A 14773-nucleotide genomic window follows, 5' to 3' on the forward strand; every position below is an offset into this window, starting at 1 on the left:
TCCTTGAACAAAAAAGAAGTTCCGTTTATTGAGTTGATTCTTGAAGAGTTTAGAAGTTCCGATTTTGTGAAAGCCTATTGAACATCTTTGTTGGCGGTGACAAAACGTTTACTGTGAAGCATGTTTCGTTTTGTATCTTGTTGGAAAAGGCTATTTTTGTAAGAGGTTGCATGGTCTTAGAGCTAGTAGGCTGTGAGAAAGTGGTTGTCATCGTAGAAGTGTTGTACTTTCATGATTCGCATGTATGGTCGGCATTGAATGTGCAAAATCAAATGTATGTACACATACAAGAACGTAAGGTTTTAGATTTCCCATGGTCTCTTCAGTTTTTAACGTACATTTTTGTCGCAGCGACATGCCTGCTGTCATGTAAAAAAAAAAGTTATTTTTTAATAAGCGAATATATGTACAAAGCAAAGGCAAAACAATAAATTGCAAGCACGACCAATTATAGTTTTTCATATTGGTATTTCAGTCCACAGAAAATGTGCAATCATAAACTTCACTAGATTAAAGATGAAATGCATTATTAAAACAACCCATACTTCACGAACTTCGTCGCTTTCCGTAAGACCCCCTTCCGCTTCGCGTCATGTTTTCGTGCCCACTGCTGAAAACAACTTAATGGATTCAGATAGCGGACCTGTCAGTTCATATTTTCAAATGGATTGGGCCATGGACTACACTGCAGGGCTTGTGGCCCGTGAACGAAGTGGTCACACGGCTTTATTGGAAGGAGGTTTTCTATATGTTTGGGGCGGTTATGTGGTGAGCAGAGGTTATGTTTGGAAAATGCATCCTTAAAATGTGGTAATGTTGCATCCTTAAAATGTGGTAATGTTTATAAGCAGAGGTTATGTTTGGAAAATGCATCCTTGAAATGTGGTAATGTTTCTACCGGGGACATTTCAGTGCCTAGTAAAACATCTAAATGTTCAATTAAAATATTTCACGTGACTGTTTTGGTGGGGAGCACTGGAAATGATGTGCTATCATCTGGCTTACCTTTATTGTTTTACTGTCACATTAACTTAATAATGTCATATTTTGTTCAATTGTTCCTTGTAGTCAATTGCTGATGACGAAGTTTTCCTACCCAATGATGAAATCTGGCTCTATGACATAGAGAGTGGTATATGGTAAGACCATTGATTTGTGTGGTTCTAACATCTCTAAATATTATTGTCATTTTGTGAAACAAATGTGTATTATATAAAAGGGAAATATTTTCATAGCGATGTAGGAGAAGTCTGATCACAAATAAAATATTTGTATACAGTCAGCTCCATGTTTGGGACAAAGACATATTTTTTTTATTTGGTTCTGTACTCCACAATTTTAGATTTGTAGTCAATCACATATAATTAAGTTTCAGATTCTCACTTTTAGGGGTTGCATGTAGTTTGCATGTTCACCCCATGTCTGCGGGGGTTTCCTTTAAATTGCTCTTTGGTATGAATGTGTGAGTGAATGGTGTGTTTGCCCTAGATTGGCGGCCTGTGCAAGGTGTATTTCTGCCTCTCGCCTAATGCACGCTGGGATAGGCTCCTGCAGTTTGTCATTAAATGCAACTAAATTCCTGAAATTCATATTTTGCATTGTCAGCAGTACTAGAACTATGTATTTGAATGCCATATCCCATCAATCTAGCCACTTGGTCTGCCCCTCATCACATTTCTGGGTTTTCCAGGCTATGACAGACTGAAAAGGGTTTATGATACAGGTTGATGATCATTTCTGCGGCGGTTATGTAGCTTGGGTCCATTCCAGCCACATCAAAGGTCAACAGCCTTTCCCTCCTCTCCTGCATGCTGGCTCAGAGTTGGGCAACCTGGAGATGGTCAGGTCCTGGAGAGCTGCAGGGTCAGCTGGTTTTTGTTGTTACTTGGTACTTAATTGATCATTTAGAGCTGTCGATTACAGTGGTTTCTTACCTGGTTTCTTGAGTCTAAAGTGGTTGTTGCATCTAAGGTGGACTCTGCGGCTCTCCTGGACCAGGGGCCTGTATCACAAAGCAGGATTATTAGCTGGATAACTGCGCTGAGCAAAACCCAGAACGGCTCTTCTTACTTCAGTCCATGTTCCAGAATTGGGAGTGCTCTGGATTGTGCTCAGTGCAGTTACCCAGCTAGCTCAGTAATCCTGCTTTGTGAAACAGGGCTCTGCTTTGTGTTACAGGCCCCAGGGTTCACTAGCTCCATGCTAGTTCTTAATGCATGGTAAAGGTGTGTTTAGAAATGTCAGAAATGTCATTTGAGTGCCCGCTGTTAACAGTTGTCTGGGTGAAAGATTTTTTTGAATACTAATAAAAATAGATTGAAGGAGACCAAGTCATTATGTTGCTGTACATACACATCTTTCTGTATCGAATTATGGCATCTGTCTTGGTGTTATTGTGATTCCTGCTGGAATAGTAAGGTAGTAGTAAGCGTAAATCTTTTTCAGAAAGAAAGACAGTGGGCGTTCAAATGTAATTTTACCTGCATCACATTCTGCCAGTAAGGATTATCTATCCCTGATGAATTAACCTTTGAGATCCAGTCTTTATAGTGCAGCTTTTATCGTGAAGATATTAACTCTGCTCTCACACTGCTTATATAGTTGTTAAGGAGCCAATGTCCAGATTCCATCAAGACTATACTGATACTATGTATGTTTGGCAGTTAGGGAGCCAACATTAATGCAGCCTATCAACTGGCACCTAATTTCCATGTGCCTTTAGGGAGACTCATGTGATGCGAGGGGAAGTCCCTCCCCCCATGTCTGGGATGTGTGGCAGCTCTCTGAATGGAGAGATGTACGTCTTTGGAGGCTGCAATGAAGATGGCCACACCAATCAGGTCACTGCTCCAAACGGTGGTATTTAGCATGCGGGCGGGTGTCACGTATGCCTGTTTGTATTCACTTCCTGTAGCACTATACCACTTTTGCCCTAGTGTAATTTTTCCCCCTTTGTAGCTTTACCACGTGAACCTCTTGGATGGAAAATATACTTGGAGGAAAGTGATGAACAGCAGTGGTGCCCCACCCACCCCACGAGATAAGCTGTCCTGCTGGGTGTACAAAAACAGGTATGAGCACAGCCAAGTGAGCCTGTTAGATAGAGAAAGTCTCAATCACACACTCTTAGGTATACCTTTTAATGCTTCGCATGGCCATATATCATCAGACCTGTGGCAGTGCCTCAGCTCTGAAATAATTAACTTTTCATAAAAAATGTGGACCTTTCATTTTTATTAGCTGTTGGGATACAAGACATCAAACAAATATGGAGATGGAGAGCTTTCCACTCACATCAGAAATGCTGAGAAATAAGTTTCAAGCCAAGATGAATGATACCACAATTAATATTACCTTACTAACAAAAGCCATTGTGAGTAGTCATCTGTTGTGGTTAGAAGAGGCATAGTGGTTGCATTGTCGTAGTAGAGGAGTTTGACATAATTGTGAATCACCCGACAGAATTTTACCCATTCCTTCTACCTGAGATCCACTGCCCTGTGCCATTTTTGTACCCATGAAGAAGCTGAACTGAATTGCTCAGTTAAACCTATTGACATGACCTGTCTCTGTTGTCAGACACTGTTAGAAATTAGTTCAGCCTGTTTAATCTACAGCTACTCAAGATGAACATAGCATATATGCATTTTTTTCTTTACACACACGCACGCACGCACGCACGCACATGCACACACACACAAGCATGATGTTGACAGGACTGAAATTTGTTGTCCAGGCACTCACAGTGACTCAGAGATATTTTTTCTATAAAAAATATTTCAATGACTTGTTCAGAGCCACGTTTTTTTTCTCATTGATTTGTTCAAGGGCAGCTGTACGGTAACATCTGAGTGATTGAATGCCATTGGATCCATCCAGTAATACCTACCATTGAGACAAAGATGGATGCTGTAGGAAGGGGATAAATGTGTCATGATGTCTTGTTATAATATCATGGCTTTACGTTGTTTTTCAGTTAATAGTGACCCTAATGGATATTTGGCAGTATATTAATTTTGCGCGTAAGTATAATACTTTAATAAGTAGATTACATAAGTAATCTAGTGAGTAGGTCAAGGAACCATTCATCTTGTTATTCAGAAAAACAAAGCCAAGCATCTATGATGGAATAGAGGCCATTTTGTTTCAATAAAAATACAGTCATTTCTCATTTGTTATTTTCTGTCTCCATTTTCCACTTATACTGTTTATCAGATCATATTTCTAGCTATCTGTCAATGTGATGGCGTATTGATTTGCTATTTGCTTAATCCCTGGAGTGTTTACAGCCTGTGAAAAATTAATTACGCTTCCAGTCTCTCTCTCCCTCGAGACACTGCCGACAAACTAGCACACTGTAGCAAGCTTGCCCAGCTCACTAAATTAAGGATGATGTGGTTTTTCTGTCCTTGGGGACTGAATTCATTGAAGTCTTACAAGTGTACCTAGAGAATATATTTTAGTGAAGAAAACAGTAGGTGATTGATTCAAGCGGGTAGAAATAAAAAATAAGATTACTATGAACGACAGAATTATGCCAATAAATACAGCAGATGATAGAGCTTATTGCTTACTTCTTGCTTCATTTTTGTTTTTGGTGATATGAATGTGTACTCTGTGATGCCATTGTCATTTTGTAGGCTCATCTACTTTGGTGGGTACGGTGACAAGCACTTCAGACAGCTGAACAATTCCAGGAGTTTCGTTGTGGATGAGGCATTATGGGTAATAAATCAATGTTTGTGCTTATTTTACAATGTGGTGGTGGTAGTAATGCAGCAGTGGCAATGCTTGTGTGAATATGTTCATAGGTAGAAGAGGTCTTTTGGGGATGGAACAATGAAGTCCACGTATTTAACCCGAGCACAGCCTCCTGGAGTGAACCTCACACTCATGTAAGGATCATAAATAATATTTATTGTAACATGGAAAACCTTAATCCATGGCTGAACATTTTAAGATTTAGAGTTGTTTCTGTACTCCCTTACAGATCTATCAGTTTGTAAACAGTGAGTTAAACCAAGTGTGACAAAAATTAACATCACTAGACCAAAGGCAATTGAGTTTGTCAAAAACTGCACATTACCAAATTACCACAAACATTAACAAAATAAAGAAATCACACCAAGACTATAGCATCCAGCAGAAAGGTTCAATTCTTGGCCTTTTGTAAGACAGACCATGAAGTGAGCAAGTGAGCCTCCTTCATTCTATTGACAGGGTCTTGCCCCAGCACCCAGGGCTGCCCACGCCGGTGCTACACTGGGCAGTAGAGGGTACGTGTGTGGGGGTAGAGTGATGGTGAGTATGAATGCTTTTGCTGGACCTTACTGCTGCTCCACTGAAGCCGTGGCTATAGGATCAGGTATTAATTGCATCAGGAGAAGTAATTGCTTGGGGCCGCTGCGTGTAATGTGTGCACAGTCAAGCCTGAGTTCTGATTCTGTAACTGTAAATCAGGTTGTTTGATGGACTCCAGGGTGAGGCCACTGCTGTGGTTTCTCTCATCAGGAGACCAGGATGAGTGACATTCACTGTCTGGACCTAGAATCTTGGACATGGACTGAAATGTAAGCATCTCTCAATACCATCAGGTATTAAAGAGAAGTATGGGGAAAAAAGGAAAAAAGACAAGCTCATTCAAGAACTAGAATTAACCTTGGAATTGCTTTTCCTTGGTGGCATCAGCTAAAGTTAACCAAGGGGATTAAAAGCGGGCTTGTTTTCTGTTGGACCTGTAAGTAACATTACTGCTAGTGTGAAACTGGGGACAATAAGGTTTTCACAGTAGAGTCTGAATTTTTTTAATTTGAAGTTCCAACAATAAAACCACTATTATGTTCATCATAATGTAATTAATTAAGCTATAATGAATCTGGCTTCTTATTGTTGCTCATGATCGCTCATTTTACGGTACTAATGTTACCTCTAGCTATCCAGATAACTACGTCAGGTGGGGTAACTTACTGTATTCAGAGTGAGTGGGTGGGGTTGAAGACGGAGGAGGAGACATCTTTGATTGTAAACACAGACTAAGAAATCCTGCATAGTATGTCTTTAAGGTGGCACATGTTGAAAGGCATTGTTACCGTCCCCTCAGGACGCAAGCCCTTCCGAATTTAGAATCTAATGTTCAGAGTTCAGAACTTGCTGAGTAGCTTTCTTCCCATGTAGTGTGTATCAAGGGTCTTCGTTTTGCCCATTGCCTCTGATTATGTTCTTTCTAGTAGACCCATGTCTGCAATACCTATGGGGCGCTCATGGCACACGCTCACAGCAGTTTCGGACACCACCTTATTTTTATTCGGTGGAATAAGCGTTGACTGTGCTCCACTGAGTAAGTCACCCTCTGTCCCAGCATGCCTTTGGATGCTTCTTGAGTAGGCTTCTTTGCCCCAGGCTATAACAGTGTGTTGCTTCATAAATACAGTATAAACCAAGGTATATGTAAACGCGAAACACACATTTAAAATATCTCTGCAGGTGATGGCTGGATATTTGATGTACAGGCAAAGTTGTGGAGAGAGTTGGAGCACCCACACAAGGACAAGCCAAGGTATATGAACCCTGTCTGGGAATCTGGATATAAGAGGTTCAGATTGGTCTGCCCATGAATAAAACTGAGTATTCCATAATCCCTGCTTGTCCTTGGTGGGTTAGATTGGCTGAATGTCCTGTACTCATCATTATGTATTATTTTCTTGTTCACTATAACAGCAGTAGCCAACCCTGTTCCTGGAGATCTATCATCCTGTAGGTTTGGCAAATTAGGGTTGAAATGAAAACCCACAGGATGGTAGATCTCCAGGAACAGGGTTGGTTACCACTGCACTAGAAGCTTCTTTGGTTGTTTAGGTATGAGCTGCTTTTACCAGATGCATCAGATGCACAGTCCCTGGAATAGCTGCATGCTTTTTGGAATATGCTAACATCTGAGTATGCATTGACCAGGCTTAAAAAAAAAAAAAAAAAAGTTGAATAAATGCATTTGAGCAATTGTGCTTGGGATGTTTGATTGCCGAGCTGATAATATCAAAAAAAAGACAGTCAGTATTAATTTATGCCTTTCTGTGTTTTGCACCACTTTGCAGAGGTTCATTTCATTATTCACATTTTTTACAAATTTGTTCAGAAAATTTGAAAAACCAGCTTAATTTAGGAAGTGCTTTAACTTGCAGTTATGACAACCAACAATCTCCATATGCTCTTCCCTCAGGTTGTGGCACACAGCAAGTCTAGGAAAAGACTCTGATGTCATTGTGTTTGGGGGAAGTCAGGATGACATCTTATTTGTGGATAAAGTATGTACTGTCCCGGATGAGGAACAGTCTGGGACATGCTTCGCTTGTTGACTTTACTTTGTAATCTCACATAATCGGTCTACATTAATTATAATGTGAACTATGGCAGAGAAGTCTGGAAAGTGTCAGCCACTTTGAAATTTGAAAAAATGGTGGGTTTTTGGAAGAAATATTTTGAAAAGGGATACTCACATCTGGCCAGTAGTAGGTTTTCATTCCTCCCCTTTATTCAGGGACTGCTTTAAACCTTACAAACCAGGTGAGTGTAATCTCTGGCCAATCAGTTACATTATTGAACGATGGACTATCAGGCAGAAGAGAAAACCTGGTGTACTACTGGCCTTGAGGTCCAGAGTTGAGTGCCCCTGATTTTGAGAATAAAGCTTTTGTGCTGATGGACTTTTGAAACCACCAGAGGGCGCGTAATTAAACACATGCTTTTTGCTTTTCTAGGGTCACTGCAATGACGCACTTGTTTTCCAGACACAACCATACACCCTCCTCAGGTAAAGTGTTCTTATTCTACTCAAACACTATTTTCAATCACAATATTTGTGATTTAGGGGGCAGCTGAATAATTAATGTGAACTATACAGCAGTGAAGCCTTGCAAGATTCTCAATGGCAACTTGGTGCTACTCCAGATATGTTCCAAAATGGCCAGTCTGAGCCATCCCAGCCATTCATTGGCTAACTATCAGGGGGCAGAGTAGGGAAACGTTGTCTGCTATTCAAAGCTAGTAAAGTAGTCCATATGTAATAATAAAGCATTTATTTAAAATATCAAAAACATGAAATATTCATAGGATGTGCAATTCATTCATTATTTATTTTTCATTTTCAGCATAATAAACAAGCAAATTAAAGGCATTGTGTATCATCTTGAATAGCGTACCCAATATCTATAAGCTAATACAATTGTTTATGCAAACAAGGTCACATGAAACAAGTGTTTTCTTAAACATGGCTGATGTGAAATGTGTCCAGTAAATTTAGACTGATTTCTGGAAACAGCTTCATGTTGTGGTTTGTGAGCTAGAAATTCCATTTTTAAGAAAACTGACAACAGAAAGATAATTTCACTGTATAGTACAAAACTACTCTTTAATTAAAAACTGTGTTAAAATAAGAATGATGACATGTTAATAAAATAAGGCTGTAATTTATGAATGATCTGCTTTTCACATTTATTTGCTCTGTTTCTAATAATACAACACCTGTAAGAACTGGATTATTTTCTTTACATTACATTACATTACAGGCATTTAGCAGACGCTCTTATCCAGAGCGACTTACACAACTTTTTACATAGCATTTTACATTGTATCCATTTATACAGCTGGATATATACTGAAGCAATTCTGGTTAAGTACCTTGCTCAAGGGTACAACGGCAGTGTCCTTACCCAGGAATCGAACCTGCGACCTTTCGGTTACAAGCCCAGTTCCTTACCCACGGTGCTACACTCCGTCCACTTCGTGCTACACTTCGTCTTTCTAGTGGGATTCACTCTAATATTGATGCGATGAATCCAGTGCTAAACTGAACATCACGCCTTAGCACTGGACTATGACCTTCACAGACACATGCCTGACAGGTTACATCAAGGGAATTTTTTTGAGCCTCTAAGTATGTAAATGAGCTCTGGCCACCAAGAGAGATCTCAGCGCTTGTCACAGGGTCATTATTCATAGAAAATAAAGCAAAAACCTAGGTAGATTATTATTTGGTCAATTACACATTTTACTGCATTCCTTAGCATTCTGTCTTGAAGCTCAGTTGGCAGGGCTGACTACACATGGGCCCACATAATGTGAGTCAGATGCATCTTGTGTCAAGTTCATTTTCATGAAATGCACTGGCCTAGACTTTGTCCAACTTATCAATAATACATGGCTTGAAAACACCTGGAGGCTGCTGCAGTGAAATGGAATCACATGATTCTATTGTGTTTTATTCTTACAGGTTGTGCGAGGATTACATGGGGAAGAATCCCTGGGTGCTACAGGACCAGTTGTTGTGGTTACCACGAAAGCTAAAGCAAATAATAATAAAGAGGATTTCTTTTTTCAAGCCAACTGCAAAATCTCAGGAAATAATCCATGCTACATAAAGATATATGGACAAGCTAGCAAATATTGCAATAATTCTATGGCATATGGTTATGTCAATGGGTTGTCATTATGTTCAATGTAATTACATGGATTTCTAAAATGATAAGTGCATGTGTACTGCAGCTGTGTCGCTGAAGACCTGCGTTTTTACCGTTTAAAACAATCGTTTCAAGATTATTAGAATAAAAAAAACATAACGCTAATGTAAAAAGAGATTTTCTTTCTTTTCTAACTTTACAAAGGTTTAACTAGGAAGATACGTATTTATGAAAAACAACACATTAAATAAAATCTATATTTTATCCTGACTGCTCTTGTATGTACTAGCTGTAAGAATATATATTTTTTTTTTTTGCATTCAACTAGTTGACTGCTGACAAATTAAGCAACCTCTAGCGAACTCACAAGCTCTGCTCATCACACTTAATTGGCATAGCAACCACAGACTCTTGTTACTATGGTTTCGCAAACACAGCTCTACTTGAAGTGTGTGTGGCGCAGGTAATTGTCGTCACCATAAACATATTCTGTTTATTTTTTTAAAGACAGTTTTAGCTACGACGAGACGTAACGGGTTTCGAACAAGGCATATTATTTGAAGTGAGGGAAGTACCAGCGTGCGTTAGTATATTGGACGAAATAACGTTGTCATTTCAGATTGGAAAGTTTGAAAGACAAGCTTAAATTTACCTGCCGTCTTAGCTGGTTGCTATCTTTAGCTGAATACCTAGAAAATTTAGATAACCAAAACTGCTTGTTGTCTTAACATAGTATTATAGCTAGCTAATTTGCTCAGCTGCTCTAGACCCCAGTCAGAATGGATGTGGGCTCAAAACTTGAGGAGCTGAATTTAACTCCTGACGAAATGAACCGCTTCAGCAAAGCTTTTAAAGATGAGAAATTCAGAGAAATGTTGAGGGAGTACGCCGAGGAAATATCAAACCCGGAGAACAAGAAAAAGTACGAGGAAGAAATAACATTAATGGAACAGGAGCGGGGCATGGCTATCAAATTCGTCCACCCTAAACCAGAGCGGGTATTGAAGACAAGTTTGGACGGGAAACAAAAGTGCTTCATCAACATTTGTAGCAATGACTTGATAGGCAAACCCGAATGCAGAGCTGAGCGGGGTACCGATGGCAGAGTTGGACAGCAGTGGTCACTGCCCTACAGTTTGACCCCAGGAAGGCCGGACCTGGACTCGAAAGGTAACAAATATATGATATATGATGTTATTTTTCATCCAGATGCGCTTTACATAGCTGGAAAAAATGATAGGTTTATGAAACTGGTTGAAAGCACCGCGCTCCAGGGAGTCCAAGATCAGTTTAAAGTTAAGCTAGACGAAAAGAATGTCAAAGTATTAAAAATGAAATACAAAGGGGTACCAAACGCAACTGTCATCCGCAAACCGGTACCTGGTCACCCCGGTAAAGAAAAACACGCGGAACCAAACGACCTCCTCAGTTTCCCATACCCATACGACAATAACCAAAGTAGGTCGGACAAGACTCAGGAGGGCCCCAAACCTAAAAACTGTGAGCAGAACCAGACTAAAGTTGCCCAAAATCAAGCTCACCTCGGAAATAGACCCAAGCCTACTGAACCACGCTACACTGTGAAGTACAGGTCATATATTGATTTGCAAGACTACAGGTGTTCCAGAGATTCTGCACCAGACCCAAGGCCCAAAGAGATTGTCATCACCATTGATTTGCCTCTGCTGAACTCTGCTGAGAAAGCTGATCTGAACGTGACTGAGAAGTGCATTGTTTTGGAATCCCTGAAACCATCTTACAGACTGGAGCTGCCATTGGCATACCCCGTGGATGAAAATAAAGGAGGGGCCAAGTTCAATAAAGTCAAGAAGCAACTGACTATTACTTTGCCGGTTCTGCCAGCAAAAAACCCACTGAAGATTGAGGCTAACAGTCAGCAGCTTGTCAGTGATGTGATTAGTGGAGAGAACAGCAGTGATCACGGCGATAACATAACTCAGTCAGGAGATATTGGAGGAGGTCAAGTACCTGCCTCTGAACTTTCAGAACAACCTGAATGCCATCCACTGGACAGTTCAGCAGTAGCCTCTTCCTCTCCTGCAAACACCAATGGGTTTGAACTGACAGAACGTGCTATTGAGGAAGCTGAAGAATACCTCAGTTGTTCCAGTAGTTGTGAATCTGGCTGTCATACCGATACTTCAAAGCACGAAGACCTCCATCGCAAAGAAGCAGTCCCCAGTGCGGAACACGCTGAAGCAGGCGCTGATTGTGAGGAGAATTTCAATGAAGAGGTAAATCATTTCACAAATGCCTGCCGAGGTTCTGTTCACAGCCTTTGGAAGGCTGCCCATTATGAACCTGATTGCTATGCCTTAGTTTCTATTCAACAGAAGGTAATGTGTCTCTTTCACCGTAATGGCTGTGCAAGACAGTGACATTTTCTGCTTTAATAGAACTCACTGTCAGAGAGTACTCAACAACAAAAAAAAAAGTACATGATGCTACCCACTATGGGCAATTTAGTTACCGCCCACAAGTAGTTTGGAACAACTTATCATGGATAGAATGTTTTGAAGAAGATTTATTACTTTTTAAGTAATTAATAAAGTAAGTCTACACTCCATTTGTTCACACTCAACGACTGAACACATACTGCAGCTTTCTCAAAGATAAATGTAGTTTGTCTTTTACAGATTATATTTGCTACTTCTCTGCATTAATTTTGGTTCATGGTGTTATTGCATTAAATTAGCAACTGGGTCAATGGTTTAATTCAATTTGGGCTATTGTTCTGAAAAGCAATTTGAAATATTGTACAGTGTCATTTTAGGCCTTTAATGAAGTCATTTGAGTCAATGCCAGGTGAAGAATCGTGTGTCATCGCTTCCTAATTTATTCTGAAAGGAAGAGCTGAGGAGTATTACCAGCTTGATCCCCAGCCAAAGAGAATGGATTGATATAGTATGCAGTGTTTCAAACCTGGGCTATGGGAAAAATCAATGCTGCCTGAAATTAACAGCTGTCAGCTGTGTTTTGAAAAATGTGTTTGGTGGCACCACATTGAAAAGCCCTTCGGATTTGGAAAGAAAACAATTTTTCCATCTCCTGTCCAAACTGAATTATCTGGTGTGGATCGTGGAAAATGCAATAACTGTGTGCCTGTAATTTATTTTGACAAATCAGCCTGACTGAATGTCTTGTACGGGGGGCTTATGAAAAGCAGCCAGATGCATGCGTGTTGCCATAATGAAAACATTTTTACGTTCTGCCACCATCAGTGACTCCACCCCACCGTGCTTAAGACTTAATGTTTAATAGATTAAAGACCAGTTGCAGTTTTTCTCAGGACATGAGATTACCATAGGGAAAGAGCACATCTGGCTGTCCTTAAAAGTACTGCATTCATTTCAGTGCCCAGACATTCCAGGAAGCAGAGATCTCATTAGAAGTGTCTGTACTCAAAGCGAAACGTACTTATGATGAGTTGCGTGTGTGGCATCTCTGTAAAGCTTTCCCCTGTGATACAGAACATCAATTCCCTCAGTAACTGAGGTAGAACATGATGTTGTAACAAGACTATTTCAATGTTCATAATCTAGATATAACATCATATTGCCCCCTGACTGATGCAAGCTCAACGAAACGAGTTACGAAAACAGGAGGTAGTGATTAAATGAAATTCCTCCAATTTCTCAACCACAGTATATTGCTCCTTTTTGTTTTAATTATTTGTGCTTGAAAGAATACAGAAAGCTTTTGACCAAGTGGCTCACTGGGAAATAAATGTGTTACCGTGGAATTTACTGCTGTGGTACATTAAAATATCTGCAAGAAGAGGATGTACTGTATCCACACAGAACTCATTTGAAAGCTGTAGCCTCCTATTTCATTCGTTATGATAGCAGACATGATGATCAGACTTTAACAGCCCTTGCTGTTCTTCACCATGCACCCTGCTTGTTTTATAGCCTCCCCCCTTGCCCCTCTCCCCAAGAAGATTAACTGTTCTAATAACTTTTCTTGCAGGAGGAAGCTGACATCTCTCATCAATCTCCAGATAACGCACAGGATGAAAAATCAAAAGCCGCATCTGCTATCCCGTCTAATCTGGGCTGTGGTGTGCAAACTGGGACCTGCTCCCATGGGGCTATGTATGAAGGTCCATGTTGTGAGCTTGGGCCAGAGCCCTGTTCAGCGCCACGGTCAGCATTAGCCCGGGAGCGGCGATCCCAGCGCTCTCTGCCCCTGGGTGATGTCGCCAGAGATCAAGGGGGCCAAGTTCTGAGCGAGATCAGAGAAAGCCAGCCTGGCCCCTCTAGAGGTCTGAGCCCTACAGCAAAAGGTGGGGATTGTACAGAGACTGAGAAATTCAGTGGAGCTGTGGGAGAGGCAGAGGAAGAGAGGGTTGAGCTAGATGAGGATGACGTTCCCTTTGACAACCAGCCCCTTCCGGTTGTTCTGAGAGAGATCAATGGTGACGAGGTCATTAGTGACCATACCACCTCTGCTGCCTTCACCTTCCAGAACTCTCTGTTGTATGAGCTGGATTGACACTTCTCCTCTAAGGGTCCTGTAGAGATGTAGCTACATCTGTGTAGCAACATTATTCATAGCCATACTTAAAACAATGATTTGCTAATGATCACGTTTTGATTCCAAAATGTAATTGTAGTCAGATTTATGTCAGTATTGAGGGCACTGACTCATGTAAAGTAATATTAACAAGAGATTTCAAAATATGTGAGAGAATGATATTTAGGACATTAGTTTTTACCTTAAGCTTTATGTTAAAAGGCAGAGAATAGTGGGAGTTATAAAACAATAATAGGTATGCCATTTTTCAGCTCACTTCCATTTTATTTGTTTGGATGTTCAGACATTCTGTCTCATTTGCTTCTTCTGGTTGCTGCTTGTTCACAGCAGCCATTAACTTTGTGTGCGCTTTCAGTTTGTGCTCTGTCATTCTGGGAAGCTAGTTTTGTTACTACAGCTTGTTGCAAAGGCTAAGTTCCCAGAAGAGCATCAGTCTCAGAGAACGGCATGCAGACAGGTCCGCACAAGCCAAGGAAACAGCCTTATGGTCCGTGTCTTTAGGGCAATGTGTGATGCAGAAGTGCATTTTCTTCCTTCTTTAGAACAGAGAAAAAAGGTTGTGCGTTAAGGCAAGTTTTTCCTCTGCAGTGTTCAGAGTAAGTTTGAATGCATGATGCCATCTGTGTGTGGCTGCCTTGTGATGTTTACACCAACAATAAAAACATACAATTAGCTTGTTATTAGCTTGTATTTTACCAGGGATGAGTTCCCGTTAGCAACATTGTACTGAAGTAACTTGCCTGCAGCTTTAACAGGCTTATTTA

The 14773-nt window shown here is 40.5% G+C and overlaps 2 protein-coding genes across 8 annotated transcripts; both read left to right on the forward strand.

Annotated features, from left to right (window-relative positions):
• The first annotated feature begins 577 nt into the window (after window positions 1-577).
• LOC118231370 (kelch domain-containing protein 1) lies at window positions 578-9722 on the forward strand. Of its 7 annotated transcripts, none has more exons than XM_035425139.1 (14): window positions 579-768; window positions 1069-1139; window positions 1691-1863; window positions 2723-2840; window positions 2959-3071; window positions 4641-4725; window positions 4812-4895; window positions 5221-5301; window positions 5512-5570; window positions 6228-6337; window positions 6484-6556; window positions 7217-7301; window positions 7755-7807; window positions 9266-9722. In XM_035425139.1, exons 3-14 carry the CDS (start codon window positions 1715-1717, stop codon window positions 9411-9413), a joined length of 1158 nt encoding a protein of 385 aa, XP_035281030.1. In that variant the 5' UTR covers window positions 579-768; window positions 1069-1139; window positions 1691-1714; the 3' UTR covers window positions 9414-9722. The 7 variants fall into 7 exon arrangements, 6 of the variants coding, with proteins under 6 accessions (XP_035281030.1, XP_035281038.1, XP_035280998.1 ...); XM_035425147.1 differs by having other exon boundaries at window positions 1724-1863; XM_035425107.1 differs by having other exon boundaries at window positions 1744-1863.
• Window positions 9723-9865: 143 nt separating this feature from the next.
• Window positions 9866-14689, forward strand: dnaaf2 (dynein axonemal assembly factor 2). Its single transcript, XM_035425085.1, has 2 exons — window positions 9866-11707; window positions 13443-14689. The coding sequence occupies exons 1-2, from the start codon at window positions 10232-10234 to the stop codon at window positions 13965-13967; spliced, it is 2001 nt and encodes a 666-aa protein (XP_035280976.1). The 5' UTR covers window positions 9866-10231; the 3' UTR covers window positions 13968-14689.
• The last annotated feature ends 84 nt before the right edge of the window (window positions 14690-14773 follow it).

The sequence above is a fragment of the Anguilla anguilla genome, chromosome 1 (assembly GCF_013347855.1).
Source record: "Anguilla anguilla isolate fAngAng1 chromosome 1, fAngAng1.pri, whole genome shotgun sequence".
NCBI lineage: Eukaryota > Metazoa > Chordata > Actinopteri > Anguilliformes > Anguillidae > Anguilla > Anguilla anguilla.

Bases quoted from the DNA above. Each gene is read 5' to 3' on its own strand.
- dnaaf2 (XM_035425085.1), top strand. From the start codon at position 10,232: ATGGATGTGGGCTCAAAACTTGAGGAGCTGAATTTAACTCCTGACGAA. The intron at 11,708-13,442 runs GTAAATCATTTC...CTTTTCTTGCAG, and splicing joins AGGAGAATTTCAATGAAGAG to GAGGAAGCTGACATCTCTCA.
- LOC118231370 (XM_035425107.1), top strand. From the start codon at position 625: ATGGATTCAGATAGCGGACCTGTCAGTTCATATTTTCAAATGGATTGG. The intron at 1,140-1,743 runs GTAAGACCATTG...TCATTTCTGCGG, and splicing joins GACATAGAGAGTGGTATATG to CGGTTATGTAGCTTGGGTCC. The intron at 4,726-4,811 runs GTAATAAATCAA...ATATGTTCATAG, and splicing joins TTGTGGATGAGGCATTATGG to GTAGAAGAGGTCTTTTGGGG.